Below are 22811 nucleotides of genomic sequence, written 5' to 3'. Positions count from 1 at the left end.
CTGGAGCGACTGAGGCGCAGAAACCCCGGCCGAGTCTTTGGAGGGCAGGCTGCACATCTCGCACACAGCCAAGGGCTTGGAGTTGACGAAGGTGCAGAACTGGCAGGTCCACTGATAGAAACCCAAACAGAAACGTGAGGAGAATCAAAAAAGTATGAATGAGGCAGATTAAATAACAACCAACTCCAGCAGGAAATGGGCAACAAGGCTATTCTGGAATTTAAAACAACACTAAGAGAAACTGGTTTTCTGTCCTTATAGCGGCGAGAACTGAAAGGTTTCGCAATGTTTTTTCTTCTTAATCACTCGTACTCGTCGTCTTCCGCTTATCCGGGACCGGGTCGCGGGGGCAGCGGACTCAACAGAGACGCCCAGACGTCCCTCTCCCCAGACACCTCCTCCAGTTCCTCCAGGGGGAGCCCAAGGCGTTCCCAGGCCAGCCGAGAGACATAGTCCCTCCAGCGTGTCCTGGGCCGTCCCCTGGGCCTCCTCCCGGTGGGACGTGCCTGGAACACCTCCCAAGGAAGGCGTCCAGGAGGCATCCGGTATAGATGCCCGAGCCACCTCAACTGGCTCCTCTCGATGTGGAGGAGCAGCGACTCTACTCTGAGCCCCTCCCGGATGGCCGAGCTCCTCACCCTATCTCTAAGGGAGTGCCCGGCCACCCTACAGAGGAAGCTCATTTCAGCCGCTTGTATCCGTGATCTCGTTCTTTCGGTCATGACCCAAAGTTCATGGCCATAGGTGAGGGTAGGAACGTAGACCGACCAGTAAATTGAGAGCTTTGCTTTTCGGCTCAGCTCTCTCTTCACCACAATGGACCGGCACAGCGCCCCCATTACTGTGGCAGCCGCACCGATCCGTCTGTCGATCTCCCGCTCCATTCTTCCCTCACTCGTGAACAAGACCCCGAGATACTTAAACTCCTCCACTTGAGGCAGGAACTCCCCTCCAACCTGAAGAGGACAGGCTACCCTTTTCCGGTCGAGTACCATGGCCTCGGACTTGGAGGAGCTGATCCTCATCCCAGCCGCTTCACACTCGGCTGCGAACCGTCACAGCGCATGCTGTAGGTCTTGGCTAGAGGGGGCCAGCAGGACCATGTCATCCGCAAAAAGAAGAGACGAAATCCTCTGGTCCTCAAACCAGACCCCCTCCGACCCTTGGCTGCGTCTAGAAATCCTGTCCATAAAAGTTATGAACAGGACCGGCGACAAAGGACAGCCCTGCCGGAGTCCAACATGCACTGGGAACAGGTCCAACTTAGTGCCGGCAATGCGGACCAAACTCCTGCTCCGCTCGTACAGGGACCGGAAGGCCCCTAATAAAGGGCCCCCGATTCCATACTCCTGGAGCACCCCCCACAGGGCACCACGAGGGACACAGACCAATGCCTTCTCCAGGTCCACAAAACACATGTGAACCGGTTGGGCAAACTCCCATGAACCCTCGAGTACCCTGTAGAGGGTATAGAGCTGGTCCAGTGTTCCACGGCCGGGACGAAAACCACACTGTTCCTCCTGAAGCCGAGGTTCGACTATCGGCCGGACTCTCCTCTCAAATACCCTGGCGTAGGCCTTACCAGGGAGGCTGAGGAGTGTGATCCCCCTGTAGTTGGAACACACCCTCCAGTCACCCTTCTTATGAAGGGGGACCACCACCCCAGTCTGCCAGTCCAGAGGCACTGTCCCCGTTCGCCACGCAATGTTGAAGAGGCGTGTCAACCATGACAGCCCTACAACATTTCTGTTAAAACACTATGAAACACAGTATTTATATCCTTTTTATTAAATGCATAATAAAAGAAAACTCCCTTTTTTTGCACTCTGTCAATGCATCACCAAACAGCAAGTTTTCTGCTGCACCTTTTAGGAGCTTAGTGAGAACCAGAAAAGGGTTAGGGGACACAGGCTCTGATGGAGAAATGTGGATAATCCTAAAGATAAGGCGTAGCAATGAGGTTTTCTCTGGCTGATATCGTTTTCCTGTTTTCTTTGCAGCCAGAATGGCCCATTTTGACCAATTCAGATTGTTTTTGGTGTTTCTATAAGGAATATGAATGCACCGATAGGAAAATGTGGGGCGATATGGATCAGTGTCCCACGACCAATTGACTAACCCCCTCCAGGAACACAAATGGTACCAAGATGGAAATAAACATCGGTTCATAATATCGGCCCAGTTTTACATACTGGTCCGACACCGACATATTAAAAAAAAAACCACTAACATTGGCCGACACCCTTAATGCCGATATATCATGTATCCCTCATAAGGAATTTAATGACTCAGGAATAAAACCACCGACCACCAATCAACATATACTAATAAAAATTGGCCTCCGGTCGGTTGACTGGTACGTCTGTGTTGTTCTTAAATTTAAAACTACTAACTAAAACTAATGGAGGAATCTGCAGCATAGTTTTCTCCTTTATGATCAGTCTTTGTTACATTTAATTGTTAAATTAGAACCACGTGTACAACAATGAGTTTCTTTGTAATCATACATGAATCACACTCAGAAGCTCAGACCTCAAACAAAAACCGGACCCGGTGAAATGTTTCCACGCAGCAGAACCTCCTCCTAACAAACTAAATAAAAATCTATTTATACAGCATAAAGTCTAATGTGCTAATTAAGTTCAGAATAAACCCACCAAAATCAGAAAATGTCAGTTTTTACAGCTGTAGAAAAGACAAAGAAGGCTGCATTATCAGCTGAGAGACTGACCTTTGACCCAGACTCTGGTGCTGCTGGGGCAGGCGGGCGAGTGGCCAGACGAGGGCGCTCACACACCTCGCAGAGGATGCTGCTGCCTTGGTTCACAACAGTGCAGCTCTTACACTCCCACTCTGAGGGGATGGAAAACAGAACCGGGTCTAATGAGAACAACAGGAATGCAGAAACAATTCTGCTCCGCTGGAGGATCCTAAGTACACGGAGTAATGATGAAATGGACGTTTTTTTCACGTAAAGGAAGTAGCCCTTCACAATAAACATTTTTTCCAAATATAAGGCAATATTTATCCCAGACAATTCTAAACATGACAATGAAACTAAACATTTTGGCTTCAGCTTTTTTTGTTGAATTGTGGGAAAAGTGCTGAAATGATTTCTAATGGCATCACATTTTTTTACATCACAAAATCATTTTAACAGCACTGTCTGCCACTGTACATTTATTGCAAATATGTCCTTTTTTAAAACTCATTCTGCCACTGTGTGTGTTGGAGTTTAATTTATCCGAGCCCCACCGGTGTTTTGTGACGATGGACCGGACCCGGAGCCGTCCTGAGCGGTTATTGCCGGAGTGGCGAGTCGAGGACGATCGCACGTCGTGCAAAGGACAGCTCTAATCTCGTTCACGGTGGTGCAGTGAGCGCACTCCCAGGTGGACAGGGACGGACTGGGAAAACAAGAGGAAAACTTCATATCAGGAAGATTGTGACCCTTACAGCGGTGCTGACGAGGCTTGTTCTAAGTACCTGGATGTAGCAGCGGCAGCCAGGTTGGTTCTGCTGTGTCCTCTGCGGTCAGGGTGGGAGTGGAAGAGCCGGTCACAGTTCAGACACAACCTTTGGATGCAGGTGGAACACTGGATGTGGACAGAAGAAATACCACAGATACTACAGGTCTCTGCAAAACAACACACATAAAATCCAAGAAAATTAAAATCCAAAACACACAAACACAACAAACATTCTAGTGTCTCTTTAGTGGGGTAACTTGACGCACCCTGTTGGGTTTTCTGGATTTTGTCTCTCTTGTGATTGGCTCTGGATGGGTGGCGGTGATATAGGTCGTCACAGGCGTCGCAGAAAGGCTTATCCTCACAGGACGGACAAAGAAGTGACGAATCTCCGCCACACAAATTACACAAACTGACTGCAGGGGGAGCTGAAGACACAAGAGAAACAGATGTGGTTTAGAGCAGAGGGGTCCAAAGTACGGCCCTGGGGGCCATTTGCAGCCCTGGTAATGATTCGGTGTGGCCCCCAGTTCAAGAATGATTCAAATTTGGTCCGTCAAGACAGGTGGTCGATACCAATAGACATTGATTCTGATTAAGGATTTTAGACAAATTTAATTTTTCTTTTAATGGAAATTAGAGGAATAATACAAAGTATTTTTGTTTTATTAACAAATGCTTTTTGTGTTTAATTTCATTTAATAGTAAATAGGACCAAAAACTTTCTGCCAATCCAGTCCAGCTTTATTTCTAAAGCTCTTTAAATGCGATTACTACAGCAGCTTTTACTAAAAATCAGACTTGGGTACAACTTTTCACTAAACTTGGCTAAATACAGAAGAATACTGAAGAAAGAGAGACACACATCCTTTTTCTGTTCCTCAGCCACAAGATCTGTTTTCTGGACAAAAGTAGGAAACACTCAACCCAAAAACAAAATTAGGAAACTTTATGCCTTTCTTTTAATAAAACATTCATGGAAAATCCTTTTTATTTTCCAGATCAATATAATTTAGAGATCAGGATGTTCATATCAATAAAATATTTAATGTTTAGCTTATTTTAGGTCAAATAAAAACAATTCTAATCAAATTTACTTTTGCGTTTTAACTTTTCTTGTTGCGCTCGAGTGATTTCAACCTGACAATTTTGGCCCATGTAAGATGGTTAAGATGAACCAAAAGATGACATTAACGTTCCACCTCTGTAGAAGCTAAGAATCTAGAAATTTGTTATCTTGAGACAAAAAGTTCAACAAATCCGATCTGGACCTTGTTTTGTCCAAATAATCTTTTTATTATCTTATAGCTTATAGCTCATTTAACCAAATTAACGGTTTAATCATCTCAACATATCAACATATAAGCTTGTTTGATGTGCTAACAGTGTACATTTTTCAAGATAACCAGCTTTAGCTTGTTACCATGATAAGTTTAATTATCTCTTCATTTCAAGATGCCAAGATTCTGCAGCAACAGTCACTTCCCTAAACGCCTCACGATAGACAGAGCTCGAGTTGATTTCGTCATACCTGTTGAATTACGCGATTATATGGAGACACCAAGATCCTGAGCTTTTGTTGTGAATTCAGTTTCCTTATCTCAACATTCAGCGGTTATTTCTTTACATCAGGATGTCAAGGTAACATTTTTTATTTTGCAATGATGTTTAAAATCATCTACATTGAGATACCAAGTTCTCTGACTTTTTTCATCATGATTTTAGTGTTATTACCTCATTTGGTCAAGATAATGAGCTCAAGATTTCATGTGATACGTCTCTGTCTGGTTTTATTGAGACACCAGGATATCATGCTGGTTTTGTTGCAGTTTCTTCATAAACCCAAAAAACTGAGCTCCATCTTGTTTTAATCGTCTGATTTTATCGGCATAACAAGATCCTAAGCTTGTTTTGTTGTGATAAAACCTTCATTTCAAAATAATGTTAGTAGTTCAGCATACCTTAACGTTATGGTGGCTGAGCTTCACCTTGTTTTGTTAAAAGAACACAATCTATAACATTATCTAGAGACGAAGACTCCTTCATAGTTTTGTTGCGATAACTGCAGACAGATAAACATTCAGGAAATTACGCATCTTGATTACCCCATACCTACTTTATCTATAAAGCACTTGAAACACCCACAGGACCAACGTGTTTTTCTTTGAGCAGTTCATTGTCAGTTTGCGATCTCAAGAAGCTTACGGTTATTTATCTGTGCAAAAAAACTCACCTGCTGGTGTTCTTGGAGGTTGTGTCTGCCTGGGCAATGGAGTTGGTTTCACTAAAGAAGGGGTGGTGTGGGGTTTTTCTCCCTCTCCTTTGTCTCCAGGCACATTTGCAACAGAGTCTTCAGGCGGGTCCTGAAGAATAAAATGCAACACAGTAGGGATGATTCAGAAGCAAACAACTCACTGGTTTGTGTTTTTATAACTGAAAATGTGTACAGACCTGCTGGATAAGACACGGGATGATGTCTTGGAAGCATTCTGGATGAGGATGGATGCCCTGCAGATAAAGAGATATAACAACCAAACATGTTGGGTTTCTCACCCAGGATAAAACCAATGAACAGGTTTTCTCAGGAGCTGACACTGACTTTCAGAAGCATGTCCACTTCTGTGCGCAGCGTCATCACCTCCAGGGTCACTGCAGCCACATTGTCACAATCTGGCTCGGAGACTTCATCAGGAAAACTGAGGCCATCGATCTGCTGGTTGGTGTATCCGTACAGAAACAGGACTCTCCGGCCTCCCTGTTGAAGAAAGAAGGAGTTACAAATATGTCACAAAAGAAACCTTTCAGCATTTCCCTAATGTTGTGAGAATCCAGAGATGTTCGTATTTTTACAGAGGGGTGGGCTGGTGGGTGTCAGATTAAAGAAATCTGATCGGCGCAGGGTGGCTTAGTTGGAAATGCAGGCGCACCATGTGCAGAGGCTTTAGACATGGTTGTTGTGGGTTTGATTCTCAGTCTCTGGACATTTGCTGCATGTCTTCCCCTTCTCTCCCCACCCTCTTTCCTGTTGGATTACTGTTCAATAAAGGCCACTAGAGCCAAAACAAATCTGATCCTGCAGGGTTTTACTCGCCTTGATGGCGTCCACGGTGGTCCTGAAGACGGGGTTGTTGTGTTTGACGCTCCTCCAGTATCTGGGCCTGGTGGGACTGGTCAGGTTGCACCCGTATTTCTCCAGGATGCTCAAAGCTTTGACGAGTTTACTCAACGACTCAAAAACCTGACAAGGAGAAAATGATACAAATAGAAAACATTTTTAGAGATGATTAACATTACGGTGTTTTTACCAGTTTACAGCAGCCAATTACATTCAAACTGCTGACATTTAACTAAACTACAAGTTTTCCCTAATATTGTGGAACGGTTGTGGATCACAAAGTCATTGACTGTACACAAAGAAAGTTATTTTTAAATATTTAAACTCCAAAATGTATATTTTAAAGGAAATAAATAATAAGACAAATGTAGATTGTGAGCCAACAGCTGCAAAAAAAGGCCAAATATGATTTTTCGTACAATCTGGCTGCTAATAACATAACTCATCAGCAGCATTATGAGCTCTACAAGGAATAAAAGGAGGACCTCCAGGTTGCTGCGACCAGCCGTGTTCTCCTTCAGCATCTCTTCTGCTGTCAGACGAAGGTACTTCTCTGAAACAGGCAGAGCGATGCTGGCCAACGTCAGGACCTCAGCCTTCACATCCTGGGCTGAACCCGACGACGAGAGGAGCGACTGGGCCCTCTGCCGGACCTCCTCCATCTGGACAGACTCAGGACTGTCACTCATTACTGCCGGAAACAGAAAGATACCAGTTTGATAAACGCTTAAAGTATTTGGGATCAAATATATTCAGTTACAGCTTTTTAAAAGCACAGAGGAGCTTTTTGCTGAACAGAGTCACTGTTTTCTTCTAAACCCATGTGTGCAGCAGAGTTTTTGCTAAATATCAAATGCTTGTCTGTCCTAACACTGACATGAATGCCTTGTGACCATCACAAGGCATTTGGATCTTCCAAAAACACTGAGAAAAAGTCCCCTTTCGCCTACTTTGCCTTAATGAATTAATCAAGTATTAATATTTCAATTAGTTTTCAGGAGCAGAGAAAAACTGTACCAGGCTCCCTGGATGGAGCCATGAACATACCTATAACTACCATTTTTTCATTTAATTTCATCTGTGTTTGAATTTCACATAGAAAGTACTCCTGGCTAATTGTTTTGGTGTTTAGCTGTGTGTCTTTCTTAGAGTAACGGATGGAAGTGGAGATATTGCTGCCATTAGCTTTGTATACTCTGTTTGTCTTTCCTATAGAAAGTACTACTGGCTCAGTGCTCCGTGGTTTAGCTGGCTTTTTTTTCTGGATAGAGCCATACACATTAACTTTGCGTACTCTTTAGGCTTTTATTTCTCATAGAAAGTTCTCCTGTGTCAGTGCTATTGTGTTTCTGTGGCTCCCTCCATATCCTAGCCAATATTGCACCTAATCCGTCTTGTATGATTGCAGTATCAGACAGAATGGTGGTGGTAGAGCTTCAATATATGGTGCGACTCTATTTTCACACCAAGGTATCATTCATATGTATGAATTTGGCTGTATTATCATTGTACTGTATTACTTTGATTGGAAAATGACTATATGAGTAAACTGTACTGTAAATTTGGACCACTTTGAATTCAGTCAGTCATTTTCTACCACTTATTCCATAGTGGGTCACGGGGGAGCTGGTGCCTATCTCCAGCAGTCTATGGGCTAAAGGCAGGTTACACCCTGGACAGGTCGCCAGTCCATCGCAGGGCAACACACAAACAACCAAGCACACACTCATTCACACACCTAAGGGCAATTTAGAGTGACCAATTAACCTAACAGGCATGTTTTTGGACTGTGGGAGGAAGCCGGAGTACCCGGTGAGAACCCACGCATGCACGGGGAGAACATGCAATCTCCATGCAGAAAGACCCAAGGCCGGGAATTGAACCCAGGACCTTCTTGCTGCAAGGCAACAGTGCTACCAACTGCACCACCGTGCAGCCCTCAATATATCTGAATATGATTGGACCCATTTGTCTTGTAAAGGCGACTGTGGCTCAGTAGGAAGAGTAGTTGTCTTGCAATCAGAAAGTTGTGGGTTCGATTCCAGCTTCCTCCTGCCATAGGTCAACGTGCCCCTGGGCAAGGCACTTAACCTCAAGTTGCCTACCGATCTGTGTATCGGTGTATGAATGTGTGAGTGTTAGTGAGTGCAATTGGGTGAATGTGGCTCTAGTGTAAAGCGGTCTGTATGACTGGAAAAGCGCTATATAAGTTCAGTCCATTTACCATTTAAAGGAACTGGAGACAACTGGTCTTATACACATAATAATTCAGCCTATTTGTGTGTACTGCAGTAACCTTTAAATTCAACTTTATTTACTGTTAAAATAAGGTTTAAAATAAACACAACTACTGCATATCAGGTTAATTTAACAGAAAACTTTCAAATGAAACGAAAACTAGTCCCTGCCATCTAAAGGACATCTTTTGTGGCAACTATCAGTTTCCGTCTTCTCCTATAAATGAAACTATACTTTAAGATTAACCAGCAGCGAGCTCATATGTGTAAAACAGGCTGTTACAAGGACCAAAGGAGATGACTTTTTAAGTCAGGAAGAATGTCAAAGGTTAAGCACATTTATTGTCTGCAGGAAGCATGTCTCTGCATGGAAGTTGTGTCCAACGTGTCCAGGAACAACAGGTGGAAATGAGATTTCTGCCACAACATGCATCTTTCCATTTGAAAAGGTCAATTAAATGTTGTGCAGTGTCCCTGTGTAAATAAAAGAGATCATCATCATCATGTCAGCCTGCATAATTTCACTTTTAATTCTCCCTCCAGGTGACATAATGGGAGACTCCAACCTGGGCTAATATTAGTCACAGAAATATACAGCTGATGGACGAGAACGGGTCCGTCTCAGTCGTGATTATTTAAAGAAAAAGAAACATTTTATGACGGTGTCATCAACATGTTAGATCGATTACAAGTACAAATAAAACTAACATCGGTTCAGCTAAGAGTTGAAAGCGAAACTTTAAATCAGGACCAACAAGCTAGCTGTTTTGTCCATCTACGTTCCTCCCCGCTGTCGCACTTTCTGTCGACTTTATCGTTTTTTAAAGTTTCGTCTGAAAAGTTGAGTTTTTATTTTTTCATTTCGTCGTAATATTGTCTTTAAAACACCTCACCTTACAGGGAAAGCGTCTGTCCGTCTAAAACTAGATGTTTACCCGGAAATCTGACGTCTACGGACCAAATTCTACTTCCTGTTTAGGCTTGTTTCTTGCTTTTCAACATAAAAGCTTCGCCTTGCACGGATCTTTCCTAATTTCCACCTGCCGAAAAACTGTTTTATGTATAATGAAAAAAAAAAAAAAAAAAAAAAGTTACTTTATTTATAAAGAGTTCAAATAAAACAGATACATTTGCACTTATATCTGATGTATAAATATTACTGGAGGCTTCATGAAACCATGCTGTGGCTGAATAATCTTTCTGTTAGGGACAATAGTCTCAGACGCATAATTAAAGTATGCTCAAACGTTATTGACATATCTTAGCAAATATACATAATTTTGGCAGTCCTAATTGACCTCAAACAAGAAGTTTGGTCTGATTAATGTATAAGAATAATAAGAATAAAAAGGTGCGTTTTCAGTTCCGTACACTCCCAGAAACATCTGACAGAAACGCTTCTCATATGCTTGTAATTTAGTTTCAGGTCCTGTTTATTACGCTAATGGAAGTATATTGACTTCCTCAGTTTGCCTACTGCGCATGCTCAGTAGTAGCCTTTTCAGTGCTAGTGGCTTGGGACTACTTTCATCAGAGGAGGGACACAGTGGGTGGGAGGTGCGACGTTTAATCGAAAGTAAACTGAATGAGGAAATAAAATAACTCACACCCACACCGAGGAGACAAACTGCCCTTAGCTGCAGCTGCACAGAAAAACATATTTAAAATCCATCCTGTGGATTTATTTATTTTAAATCATACTTTTTAAAGCGGCGAAGTTTCATCGTCATGTCAAAGGCAGCAGCCCTGAAAATAAGCAGAGAAAACGCAGTCAAGGTGAGTCGATCTGCTCCGATCGGGACAAAAACGGGCAGGAATCAAAGAGTTTTAGCGAAACTTTTTAAAATGAAACTCGGGATTTGTTGAGGTTTTGTAAATACTGACTGCAATAAAATGTAAACGGGAGGTGTTTATGAGGGTAAAGACGGTGGAAAGTCCCATTTCTGAGAGGAAAACGAAAGTAAATCCAAAAAGCTTTCTGCAAACGTGACTCAGCGGGTTTATTTTCCTTTTTGTCTTTAACACAGGTGGAAAACTTCCGCCAGTCCCTCTATCATGAGGTTTGTGTCCGTTTATAATCCTAAAAATGTAAATAATTCCCAGTTTAACCCTCCTGCAGCTCCTAATGTCTGCTTTGTGATTCCAGGCTGAAAATATGTTTTCCAGTTTTATTCCTCTGAAGATAATTCAACTGGATGCTCTGCTCAGGGTTGAGTATACAAACAATTTCTTCATTTTTAAATTCCCAAACCCCCGGAGATGATTACTTTATTCTACTGTAATTTTATTTCTCTGTTTGCTGTTCTCAGGATGATGCTCTCAGCATCACAGACATGTCTTCACTCCAGGCTCCTCTGGATATTCCCATCCCAGACCCTCCTGCTCCAGAAGACGAGGTGATCTGCTGTCCCATCAACTTCCTTCTGGCTAGCACAACTGAATTTCAGTTGCACTGCCTTTTTTGAATTTACTCTCTAATGCCAGATTAGTACACCTGTGCATTTCATGCTGCTTGTTATGCTTCAGATATTTACTCAGCAATCAAAAAGTCATGAAGTTGAGGCATTTAGGGATGTAGTTTTGTTGGGTTTCTTTGTTTCTTTACAGCAAATATAAACTTTTTGTGGTTATGAATTACTGAGTTATGAAGGACAAGATAAACCCAGAAATTACCACATTGATTTGAGTTACTAAAAACACATTTTAAGCATTTTTGTAGGTTTAGCTAAAAAAAAACAAAAAAAAACGTGATTCCTTTAAATTCATGTCCTAAATATGACATCAACTCATTTTGGTAAAACATGGACAGAACATATATATAAATGAAAAGGCTGACAAACTTGCTGACATGAAGAGTTAAGAACCGATTTGTCACTTCTCTTTTATTGTAAATTTCCCAACTGGTTTGTTTAGTTTCTATTTTTCCTTAAACCTTTTTTTAATACTTGGTTAATTACATCTAGATGTATTCAAGACACCCCTCCACACCTATTGGCCCCCCGGGTTAATATGTGTAAGAAGCATTAGCACGATTTAATCTTTCATTGCTGTAGTCTAATCTCACATTAAAAGTGTTAATTTTAGTACATTTATTCAGTGGCAAATACAATTCTAATGGTAAGAAACACTATATTCCAAAATGACTTCTTACCAGTTACTATACAGTAAATATAGACTGGATTTCATACTTTTCTTTATAAGTTGATCAGAGTGTTAAAAAACCCGGAGGTGTGATTATGTTGTGACACAAAGGCCTACTTCTTTTAGCCTATCCTCAAAATGGGAAAGACAGGTGAGCATGCCGTTTTAAGTAAGTCAGGAAATGGCTACAGAGGAAAAGCAACTGGCCTAAATTAGTCCTTATCCACAGACGGAGCAATAGTTCTAATGTTTAAAACAACTGGATCTGTGAGGCTGGACGAGGATCTAGGTTTGTGTCGCCTCCACGCACAGTGAGGAGGATGGTAAGGCAGATAAAAACATCTCCGACGCTCAGTGTTGGACACCTGCAGCACAGAGTGGCATCTTAAGTATACCAGCTGTAAGACACTATCAACATGCAACTAGTTGTTTTGGATTAATGCTTGAAAAAAGAAAATGTTTACTAACAAAAAGTCCTGCTTGGTCTGGTTTAAAACAAAGGCTTAATATCTGGAAAAGCATATTAGGTCAACTGTTAGGTACGGTGATGATGCTGTGGGCTTGTGGGAAACAAAGAGGCCTGAGATGAGTCTTTGAGTCCTGTTTCCATGATGTTCATATGGGATGTTCTGATCCAGATCCGTATTTCTGACTCTGGAATGATGTTTATCTTCCAGGAAATGGAGACCGACAAGAACGAGGAGGAAGAGAAGAAGAAGAAGAAGAAAGGTACAAAGTTCTGGATGATTTTGTCTATGAAGGTAATGTTTTTGGATAGATGGAACTAAATGCCTTCAGCTGTTATTTCTGTGCCCCTCAGCTCCAAAATGTGGCTTCCTCAAAGGAAACGAGAAGATCAACTTGCTTCTGGAAAGAGTAAAGCCGGAGATCGTGGGTCTCAGAGAAACCATCCTGGTTGTAAGTAAAAGACCAAAGGACTGTCTGTGGTTTGGGTTATATAGGAGCTGTAATAACTTGCAAATTCTTCAGCAAAGAATCATCACGTGACTTCCTGCTCAGATTGTATGAAATTATATAATGTAACAGTTTAACAGTATTTCTCACATATTTGGACAAATGGATTTTGAATATTAATTTATCAAAACAGAAAAATTCAAGCATTACAGTTAAAGGTTAAAACCTGAAGAAAAATCTATTTAAAATGTTCTTAAAATGTAAAAGAAATGCCTAAAAAACTATTTCCCACTTAAAATTGCTAAATTCACACACATCACATCAGGTGCACATGATTAGATCATCATTACTCAGCATTTTGAAGAAGGTTTTCCCTGTTTAACCCTCAGACATTTAGTTTGGTGCTCCTGACTGTTGAAGCAAGAGTAAACACCATAGTGAAAACCAAAGAACTGTATGAGGCCTTTAGAGAGAAGATTGTAGCAGTTTAGGAGGCTGTGAAGGGATTTAAGAAGGTCTCAGAAGAATCTGAAATCAGCCATTTAACTGTAGGAAAAATAGTCTATCAAGTGAAGGACAATTTAAAACAACTGCTAACATCATTTATCCTAAGGGCAGACTGCAAGATGTTAAAAGAAGTCTCCAAAAATGCTAAAATGTTAAAACAGGACCTACTACAGGCTCTTGATACGGTTTCAATAAACGGTAATGTATGTACAATCAGAAAGTATCTGCACAGGTTTAACTTTCATAGGAAACCTCTGCTCTCTAAGAAAAACATGGAGACTTAGGTTTGCCAAAGAGAACGCAGACAAAAAGCGGGACTTCTGGACTAATGTTCTTTAGACAGATGAGTCTAAAACTGAATTATTTGGACCCCAGAGCAAATGACATCTTTGACATAAACCAGTTACAGCCTTCCAGGAGAAGAACCTCTCACCAACTGTGAAGCATGGAGGTGGAAGTGTTATGTTTTGGGGATGTTGTGCCGCAATGGAACCTGGTTAGCTCACCATCATAGAATCCACGATGAATCTTACCATGTGTCAGAGAGTGTTTGAGCAACATGTGAGACCATCTGTGAATATATTAAAGCTGAAGTAGAACTGGCACTGAAACAGGACAATGACCCAAAACATACCAGTAAATCCACTTTTATTGTGAATCAGAGCTAGATAAATAAACTGAGTTGAATCGATAAATAAAGAAATGAAAAGTACCAAGTAAAAGCCAAGATCTTCATCTCGCTGAGATGCTGCGGGGTGACTTTAAACTGGCTGAACAGGCAAGAAACCTCTCAAACAAGTGAGGAGTGGAGAAGACTGTCCTCAGACTGACGTCAGGTATTAATAGATGGCTACAAAAAGCATCCCACTGAAGCTATTTCAGCTAAAGGCCGTAACACGAGTGATTAGGGGGTAGGGTGTCCCTGACATTTTCCACATTTTTGTTGATATATTTTGTAGGAGTAAAATTAGGTAGATTTTTGTTAACTGTTACTAAATCATGTTCTTTTCCAGAAATGAAAAAAAAAAAATAGATTAAACATCAGTCAGTCATTTTGTACCGCTTATTCCATAATGGGTCACGGGGGAGCTGGTGCCTATCTCCAGCAGTCTATGGGCAAGAGGCAGGGTACACCTTGGACAGGTCGCCAGTCCATCGCAGGGCAACACACAAACAACCATGCACACACTCATTCACACACCTAAGGGCAATTTAGAGTTACCAATTAACCTAACAGGCATGTCTTTGGACTGTGGGAGGAAGCTGGAGTACCCGGTGAGAACCCACACATGTACGGGGAGAACATGCAAACTCCATGCAGAAAGACTCCAGGCTGGGAATCGAACCCAGGACCTTCTTGCTGCAAGGCAACAGTGCTACCAACTGCGCCACGGTGGCGCAGTGCCATATACATTAGACATCTATATGTGAAAATTTTTTTGAAAGAACTGAATATTTAACAAAGTTGGGACATTGTGTAAAACATAAATTAAAACCGTATACAATTATTTGAAAATCCTGTTCAACCTATATGTAACTGAATCCACTACAAAAACCAGATATTTAATGTTCAAAATGATGAACTTTGTGGTTTTCTTGCAAATATTGACTCATTTTGAATTTGATGCTTGTCCTTTTACTCTTTGGAAAGCTGTCTACATATTCAACAGGACGTTCCTAACGAGTAAAAAACTAAAATGTTTTTCATTCATCTTCTACCTGCTGTATTTATATCATTTCTATATCTATCTTTTTTCTTCATCTTCTTTAACTGTCTCTCCATCTTTCTTATTTCTCCATCTTTCTGTCTGTCTCTATTTATCACATGTTTTATCTGTTTCTGTCTCTTTGCATCTTTCACTCTTCATATATTGTCTTTCTTTCTTTTCTCTATTTATCATGTATGTATTTAATTACCAGTCTTATGGAGCCAGGGGGATTATTTCACTGACTGGTGGTGACTGGACTTTAGGTGCGTCTCGGGGCAGGGCCTTACTTGGGCTATTTTGTGTACTTGTACCTTCGCCATATGTACCAGGAGTAGGAGAGTTAGCCTTCTGCTGCTCCAGGAGAGGAAATGCTGCCATTAAAACGAAATTCGGCGCTTTTAAAAACCGTAGATATTCTTGCCTGCTTTCCGGGTTGTAGCGGCATGTTTTTCTGTGCGCTCTCTGTCCGCTGTCTGGAGCGAGTGTCGGCGTTGGTGACACAGAGTATGAGGAGTGTGTTTTTGTCCAGCTTTGGCCATAGAGAGTAGAGTAGCAACGACGCAGGGACATAAATCGCTCATGACGAGATCTAATAAAATTAATTACATAAACTGAGAAAACGTACTATTACTACGTTGTTGGCAGGGTCGGGCGCCCCACTTGGATGATGGTGAGGAAACGCTGGTGTTGCAAGTATTAAATTCAAAATGAGTGAATATTCGCACAAAAAACCCCCAAAGTTTATCAGTTTGAACATTAAATATCTTGTATTAGTGTACTCAGTTGCATATAGGTTGAACAGGATTTGCAGATCATTGTATTCTGTGTTTATGTATGTTTTCACAACTTCATTGGAATAGGGGTTGTTATTGTTTTTTATGATTTTATAAGTTTAATTTTGTTAAGGAATAATTTTATGTATGTTCTCGTCCCATCCTGTTTCTTTGAAATCTTCAATAAAAATATTGTTGGGTAGAGCCTGCTGAGGGCTGCACTGTGGAGCATCATTTATCCTTGTAGATGTGTCCTTTTGGTGTCTGCAGGTTTCATGCTGGATTCAGCACCTCATTCCTAAAATAGAGGATGGAAATGACTTCGGAGTCGCCATCCAGGTACGTCTGTACTTCTGCTTCACATTTATTGTATGAATTTGAGCTGTTCCTATGATGTTCTATGTTATTTTTCATGCCTTGTGTAAACTTACCAACCCTTAATTGAACCACAGGAGAAAATCTTGGAGAGAATCGCTGCAGTTAAGACCAAAGTTGATGCTTTTCAGACCAACATCAACAAGTAAGATGAGGATAAAGTTTTTCTGTAAAGCATGCAAGTTGATCTGTGTCAGGTTGTCTGGATTTGTGGGATTCGTGTTCTTCAGCGCTCAGCTGTGGCTGTCTCTTCAAACAGGTACTTTTCAGAAAGGGGGGATGCCGTCGCCAAAGCTTCCAAAGATACTCACGTGGTAAGCAGCCGTTTATATCTGGATAAATATGAGGGAATTGATGTACTATCGTTGTGCAAAATCATTAACTTCTTTCTGCCCTCAGATGGACTACCGCTCACTCGTCCATGAGAAGGACGAAGCAATCTTCTCCGAGATCAGAGTGATCGTCCTGGACATCCGTGGATTCTACGTAAGTCCTGCTCTGAGGCTTTGCCAAACAGGAAGTACTCGTACTTAAACTAATGTTAGAGTTTTCTTGTCATCTAAGTTTAGTTGTGAGACGAAACATCTACATGTCCCGATGAGGGAACGATTGGACTCAAGAGGAATGGGAAAGGATCATGGGATTTGATGAGTTCTTAGGTCTTTATTATAAAGCCAGTTCAGCATAAAAACTCTTAAAACTAACTCCGCTATAGAGATTGCACTTGGTGGTACCATGAATTTTGTAACCCGGGGTTTTTAAATCTGTTTTTGAAAATTGTATGTTTAGTTTAGAGACCTTAATGAAGAAACTGAGGAAAAAGCGGAAAAAAATCAAGATGTCCAAATGTAACCGGCCATTTTTTCCTGGATCAGCAGATCAAACACTAAACAAACTAAACTGAACACAACTCAAAACGTTTTGTGCTTTATAAATTTGGTTTGGAATTTAGGGCAAATAATACAGATATTATGGACATGTGTCGTATGCTATGATGCATAATCTTGCCATTTCTTCCTTTTTTCGTTTTAAAGGTTTTTGTGGCACTAATGGCCTTTATTTGCAGTATTCAGACAGGGAATGGGCAGAGAAAGAGGGGGGTTCGACATGCAGGAAAGGTCCCAAGGTTGAGAATCAAACACTTTTACTGCATGTCCTCCCCCCTCTCTCCGCCCTATTTCCTGTCAACTCACTTTTGAAAAAACGTGAAAAATAAAGCCGCTAGTGCCTTAAAAAATACTGTTTCCTATCTTGCCATGTATGCTAGCCTATTGGAAAATATGTTATGTGGGTCTTAGTGTGAAGAAATAATGCAGATTTTGTGGAACATTAAGTCCTATAACATCTTTAAAGTATATTTACGTTCAGCATTCTTAATAGTGCATGTATATTCTATTCAATGGTGGGAAATTCACAGTGTTTGGCTGGATCATGACTGGGAATGTAACTTTTGGTGTGATGTTCCTGTGTTTTTCTTTATTATTATTGAAGGGTCAGAAAGTAGGTAAGCCTGTCAGTTTCAGTTTCAGCATGCCAATGTGAGTGAATCCTTGAGCTGAAAACATAAAGTAGCATGAGATTTAATGATGCTACTAGTCCATCATTGCTGCAATATTGTGATCCAACATTTGCACTGAATTGGGTGCAGTTGTGTTGATTATGTAGCAATGAATACCACAAAATAACACAATTTTAAAAAAAGTCTCTCCATTCCCAATATGTGGATATGTCACATGGACATTAATACTAATTTAAGTCTTAAGAAGTGCTGGAAGAGACTTTATGTAACATTAAAAGCACCAAATCGAACTGAAAAATGGTTCCAGATCTAAATGCTAATTAAAAGGAAACTTAAATGTGGTTTATCAAAGTGTTTGGCGATTTTTATTTGAGCTACACGCTCTAAAACATGATCAGCAATGACTGCTTGAGGGAAGAATCTGTTGTGAAAATACACAAAACTTGTATTTTCCTGAGTCAACACAAACAGGGTAAGCAGGTTGTGACAGACACGTCAGCTCTACTCGGTAATACAGGTTTGTCATTCGGGCTTTTTGAGAAACTTTAGATCAAAATTTGACACCTTACCTCGCTAAACAGCTCTGTTTTGAAAGGCTGATTATGCAGTAAATAAGTTGAATATGGTGAATAAAACTATTTGTGAGATTCTGGAATAACACACTCACTGTTTTGCTTTTTCCTGCTGCTTGGTTTAAAAATCGCTCCTCACAAGCAGGCGATCATCAGTTTTATTATAGGAATTTAATTTAAAATGAAACTCATATTTTAAACATTTTATTTGCAGACTTATATATGTCAAGTGCTTATTTTGTTCATTTAGATGATGTCTTACGGCTAATTGAAAACCTGATGGTTGCTACGAAAATCCGGTTTTCACACAAAACTAATAAAAAAGGGACAGTTATTACAGAAATGTGATGTTATGACCAAGCAGTCATGGTGAAAGGCTGCAGACTTAACAATTCTCCAACAGTCTCTGACACCCTCCACAAGGAAGTTAAGCCACAAGAGGTCATTGCTATAGATAAGCTGTTCAGAATGCTGTATCCAAGTGTACTTGTGAAAAGTTTAGTGTAAGGAAAAAATGTGGTAGAAAAAAGTACACAATCACCAGGGATAACCGTAGCCTTAACGGGTTGTAAATCAAAGCCCATTTAAGAACCTGGGGGTGAAAAATTCACAAGGTGTGGACTACAGCTGGAGTCAGAGCTACAAAAGCCACCTCAAACACACATATGCAGGACATGGGCTCCCACTGTCATACTTATTGGATTAAGTGCTTCTAAATCAATAATTCAGAAGTGTCTTACCTGGGCTAAAGTGAGAAAAGACTGGACCTCTGCTCAGTGGTCCAAAGTCCTCTTTTCAGGCAAAGGCAAAGTTTGCATTTCATTTGGAAATGAAGTTCCCAGTCTGAAGGAAGAGTGGAGAGGCTCCACATTGCTTGAAGTCCAGTGTGACGTTTCTACATTCACTGATGATTTGGGGTGCCATGTCATCTGCTGGTTCTGGTCCACTGGGTTTTATCAAGTCCAACGTCAGAGCTGAAGGCTGTTGGTTTCTCACTAGCTTTATGCCTTAAATCACCAACATTAACAAAGACTTGAAATATATCACCCTGTGTAATAAATCTGAGTTTACAGTTTGAAACTCCTCAATTATGTCCTGGTATGTTCTGATTTAAGATGCAGCAGGTGTAGTTAATGTGGGTCAAAGTTGAATAATTTCAATTAAAACCATAAACTTTTTTTAAAACCTTTAACACTACAGAATCTTTTCATATTAGCTGTTGTTTATAGATCCTCCTTGAGACTGTGTATAGTTTGTAGTGCTTATAAATACCAAAGATATCAGTAATTCCTGTCAAGAGTAGTCATAAAATCCCAACTGATGATTAAAACAGCATTTATAACTTGAGGCTGATTATGTTGGGATGTGTTTTTGCAGGGATGGCTTAAATTTTCCTCTGAAAGAGTCAAAAAGCAGCTAAAGTCAATAGAAAAACCTTGAGAGACCCCCAGAAAGTCGAAAAACAGAAAATGAGTCTTCCTCACTGCCTGGAATGAAAGTATGGTTTAACATGGACCGCATCATGACCGTTTTCCTCCCATGTTTTCCTCAGGCTGAGCTGTATGACATCATCACCAAGAACCTGGAAAAAGTGACCAATCCAAAAGGAGAGGAGAAGCCGTCGATGTACTGAAGCTGGTTTCCCTGAGCTGCATTCAACAAATCAATCCATGCTGCACAAGTCGATCCAGCCTGACATGATTTTCCCTCTACAGTCCAAACAATAACTGGGTGTTGGTTTCACTACTTCATTTCGATGAGACACTTCATTTGTGATCCAACATTTGCACTAAATTGAAATTGTCAATAAAGAGCTTTTTTTTTTTTTTCCAAACTGTGAGAATTTCTTTTTATTTCAAACAGAAACAATTTGACATGATGCATCTTTCATTTACCAAATACAAAATAAAAAATCTTAACTGAAAATATTTTCCTGATACAAAAACCCAGAAAAGACATCAATGATAGAAAATTACAAACTCAGGAGCAAAACCGATGCAGGAGAGCCGACTGTTTAAACCTCGGGTCCTTCTCCACCGGGGATGAGCTGCAGAGGAAGAAATGTTTCAGGGTGAATTATTCTGAGAGCTGGAACTGAGCAGGAGACCAAACAATGTTCATCGTTCCTACCATGGTGATGTTGTTTCCATTAAGGAGGATCTGATCCAGTTTGGTTATCCTCCTTCCCTCTGGGGTGATCTCACTGCAACACAGATAAGAACCATGAGCTCCATTAACAAAACAGGAACTGGCTGGAGAGACAAACATGCATCTGTAGGATGGATAGATGGGTGGATAATTATGAATGGATGGACAGAAGGGTAAATGGATGAATAAACGTGTTAACTTACAACTCTGTGACATCCTCCAGCACCATGTCTGAAAGTCAGAGTTAAGGAGCAGAACTGTGAGGGTTCACAGTAAAACTAATGAGGTAGGAGCGTAATGGTACAGCCCTGTTGGTTCGGCGTGCACATGCGCCAAACAAATACAGCGTTGTTTTATACCAGGACACATGCATGTGTTTTCAGAAAGGATACTGACAAAGTCATCAAAGCCGAGCAGTGTGCCGACTATTTCTTTATCGGTTTTCATCACTATGTGTATCCTGGAGCCGATACATTTGTCCACAAGCTCTGCAAAAGTAAAACGGTTACATTGAACTTAGTTTATAATTTTTCTAACAATTCTCTCTGACAATATCAACTAAACCCTGAATGATGATGACCCATTCTTGTCTTTGCCTTCTGTTTCTCTGCCTGCTTTTTGAGAACTAACTACAGGTTCTCATAGGGTTTCAAATCTGGGGAGTTTCCTCAACAGAGGTCCTAAATTTCAGAGTTCGGATCTTTGAGCCACTTGTGACAAGGCGCTCCATCATGCTGGATAATCTATAGATCCTCACCACCGTTCCCGGATGGAGGGAACACATTCCTGTTGGAGGACGTTTTGACCCCACTTGGGAGAACTGGGAGGAAGCCCTTGGATGAGAAGCAAGCCTCTCAAATGGTTTGGATCAGGATGCTTCTCAATGGGTATAACCCAGTCGTAAATAATAATTTATTACTATAAATACAAACGTTCTGTATGAATTCATAGCATGTATGGATGAATGGACATACATGACTTTAAATGGGTCAGGAAAAAGTCTGTAAATACCAACATTTATTCATACTCAAGTTTTACTTTTCTATGCCTTTCCACAATACTTGTTTCCATTAGTTTTCCAAGGTTTAGGAACCCTACATGAAAAATTATTCTCATTGGAAGTAAATTCTGAAGATGTTTCAAACAATCATAAGGACGATTTAGCAGAGAATACAACTTTGCACCAGTCTTCTGCTGTCCACCTTTGCACTTTCTGCAAAGGTCCAGTCTATCCTTTATGGTTTTCCTGGACATTAGTGGCTCACACCCACCTGCTGCCAATATTAAGTTGTAGCAACACCATTTGATAGCTTTCTGGGTCCTTCTTGCAGAAGAACCTTCTAGCTCCATTATTAGCAGCAGATGCCTGTATGAGGGGCACCTAGGATGCCAAGCAAGAATGGCTGCATGCTTTACAGTCATAATCACAATAACTTCAAGCACATTGCTCCTCGTTTCTATCAGTCAGTCTAATTATTCCTACTACTGTGATTTCAGATGGTCTTCACATGAGGCTGCCATTTTGGCATGAAATACTGAGGTTCCTACAGGTGTATCATTAATTAGAGCTGCATTCATCTTAGATGTTCTACTTAAAACGAAAATCCGAGCAACCTGTGCAGAAAAGGAACACAGCCTAAACCATATATGTTTATTCGTCTAATTTAGTCTTATTTTTAAAAACTTTTGTTTAATTGCACTGTTAACTGTATTTCATCACATCTGCTCCTCATGAGCACCGAGAACCTGAAGCTGCTTCCTCCCTGCGTCACACTAAAGTAAAACTTTACTGTTTCTAGCCTACATACAGAAGCTTTGCTACCAGAGTCAGAAAAACACTGAATTTAAGATTTTTACCAACCGAGTGGGAGCAACTGTGAAGGGTTGGTCGCTGGTGTAGTCGCCATCTTGAATCGAAAGCAGTCGAAACAAATCGACAGAAGATTTAGATTGGGACAAGGCAAAAACAATCAAACACCCACCAATCAAATTTAAAGTATTGTGTAAAATTTGTCTATAAAATATACATGGCGGCTTTATACTGGAGAGTGAGCGGTTTCTCGCCTACTGTTTTTTGTTTAGTAAAAATGCTGGAATTGAACGATCCTATCCCGGGGCACTGATCCTGCCTACCGCATGATGGCGCTGTTTTTAACGGTTGACGCATGGCGGCATTTTTTTTTTTTTTTTTTTTTTTTTTTTTTGTCTGACTAAGAAAAGGTATCAGACAATCAAGATAGTCATTTGTTGTCGATTTGCAAGTTGTCTTTTATTTTCATTTAATTTGCTTATATAGCATCTATTTTGTCGGAGGAACAGGAGCAATGCAA

General features: G+C 40.8%; 3 protein-coding genes across 3 annotated transcripts in view; 1 reads left to right on the top strand and 2 right to left on the bottom strand.

Annotated features, from left to right (window-relative positions):
- Positions 1-9789, bottom strand: part of LOC124857801 (E3 ubiquitin-protein ligase RNF31) — a 27810-nt gene extending 18021 nt beyond the window's left edge. Inside the window, exons 1-11 of the mRNA XM_047349258.1 lie at positions 9716-9789; positions 7071-7276; positions 6562-6708; positions 6070-6225; positions 5922-5978; positions 5704-5833; positions 3737-3898; positions 3487-3637; positions 3256-3407; positions 2732-2853; positions 1-111 (exon numbers count right to left, since the gene is read on the bottom strand). The exon at positions 1-111 is cut by the window's left edge and continues 132 nt beyond it. Coding sequence (XP_047205214.1) covers positions 1-111; positions 2732-2853; positions 3256-3407; positions 3487-3637; positions 3737-3898; positions 5704-5833; positions 5922-5978; positions 6070-6225; positions 6562-6708; positions 7071-7274 — 1392 coding nt within the window. The 5' untranslated portion in view covers positions 7275-7276; positions 9716-9789. The remainder of the gene's footprint in view (positions 112-2731; positions 2854-3255; positions 3408-3486; positions 3638-3736; positions 3899-5703; positions 5834-5921; positions 5979-6069; positions 6226-6561; positions 6709-7070; positions 7277-9715) is intronic.
- A 586-nt stretch (positions 9790-10375) lies between these two features.
- psme2 (proteasome activator subunit 2) lies at positions 10376-20167 on the top strand. Its single transcript, XM_047350264.1, has 11 exons — positions 10376-10598; positions 10850-10882; positions 10969-11031; positions 11132-11218; positions 12641-12692; positions 12784-12881; positions 16138-16206; positions 16320-16387; positions 16502-16556; positions 16642-16728; positions 19886-20167. Exons 1-11 carry the CDS (start codon positions 10551-10553, stop codon positions 19964-19966), a joined length of 741 nt encoding a protein of 246 aa, XP_047206220.1. The 5' UTR covers positions 10376-10550; the 3' UTR covers positions 19967-20167.
- A 71-nt stretch (positions 20168-20238) lies between these two features.
- On the bottom strand, positions 20239-22611 carry lsm5 (LSM5 homolog, U6 small nuclear RNA and mRNA degradation associated). The gene is made up of 5 exons (XM_047350266.1): positions 22343-22611; positions 20874-20969; positions 20685-20712; positions 20464-20536; positions 20239-20380 (listed from the first exon to the last, which is right to left on the bottom strand). Exons 1-5 carry the CDS (start codon positions 22386-22388, stop codon positions 20348-20350), a joined length of 276 nt encoding a protein of 91 aa, XP_047206222.1. The 5' UTR covers positions 22389-22611; the 3' UTR covers positions 20239-20347.
- Between the last annotated feature and the right edge of the window lie 200 nt (positions 22612-22811).

Source organism: Girardinichthys multiradiatus, chromosome 21 (assembly GCF_021462225.1).
Source record: "Girardinichthys multiradiatus isolate DD_20200921_A chromosome 21, DD_fGirMul_XY1, whole genome shotgun sequence".
NCBI classification, from domain to species: Eukaryota; Metazoa; Chordata; class Actinopteri; order Cyprinodontiformes; family Goodeidae; genus Girardinichthys; species Girardinichthys multiradiatus.
The sequence above is the reverse complement of the archived record's forward strand: the minus strand, read 5'-3'. Positions and strand labels throughout refer to the sequence as shown.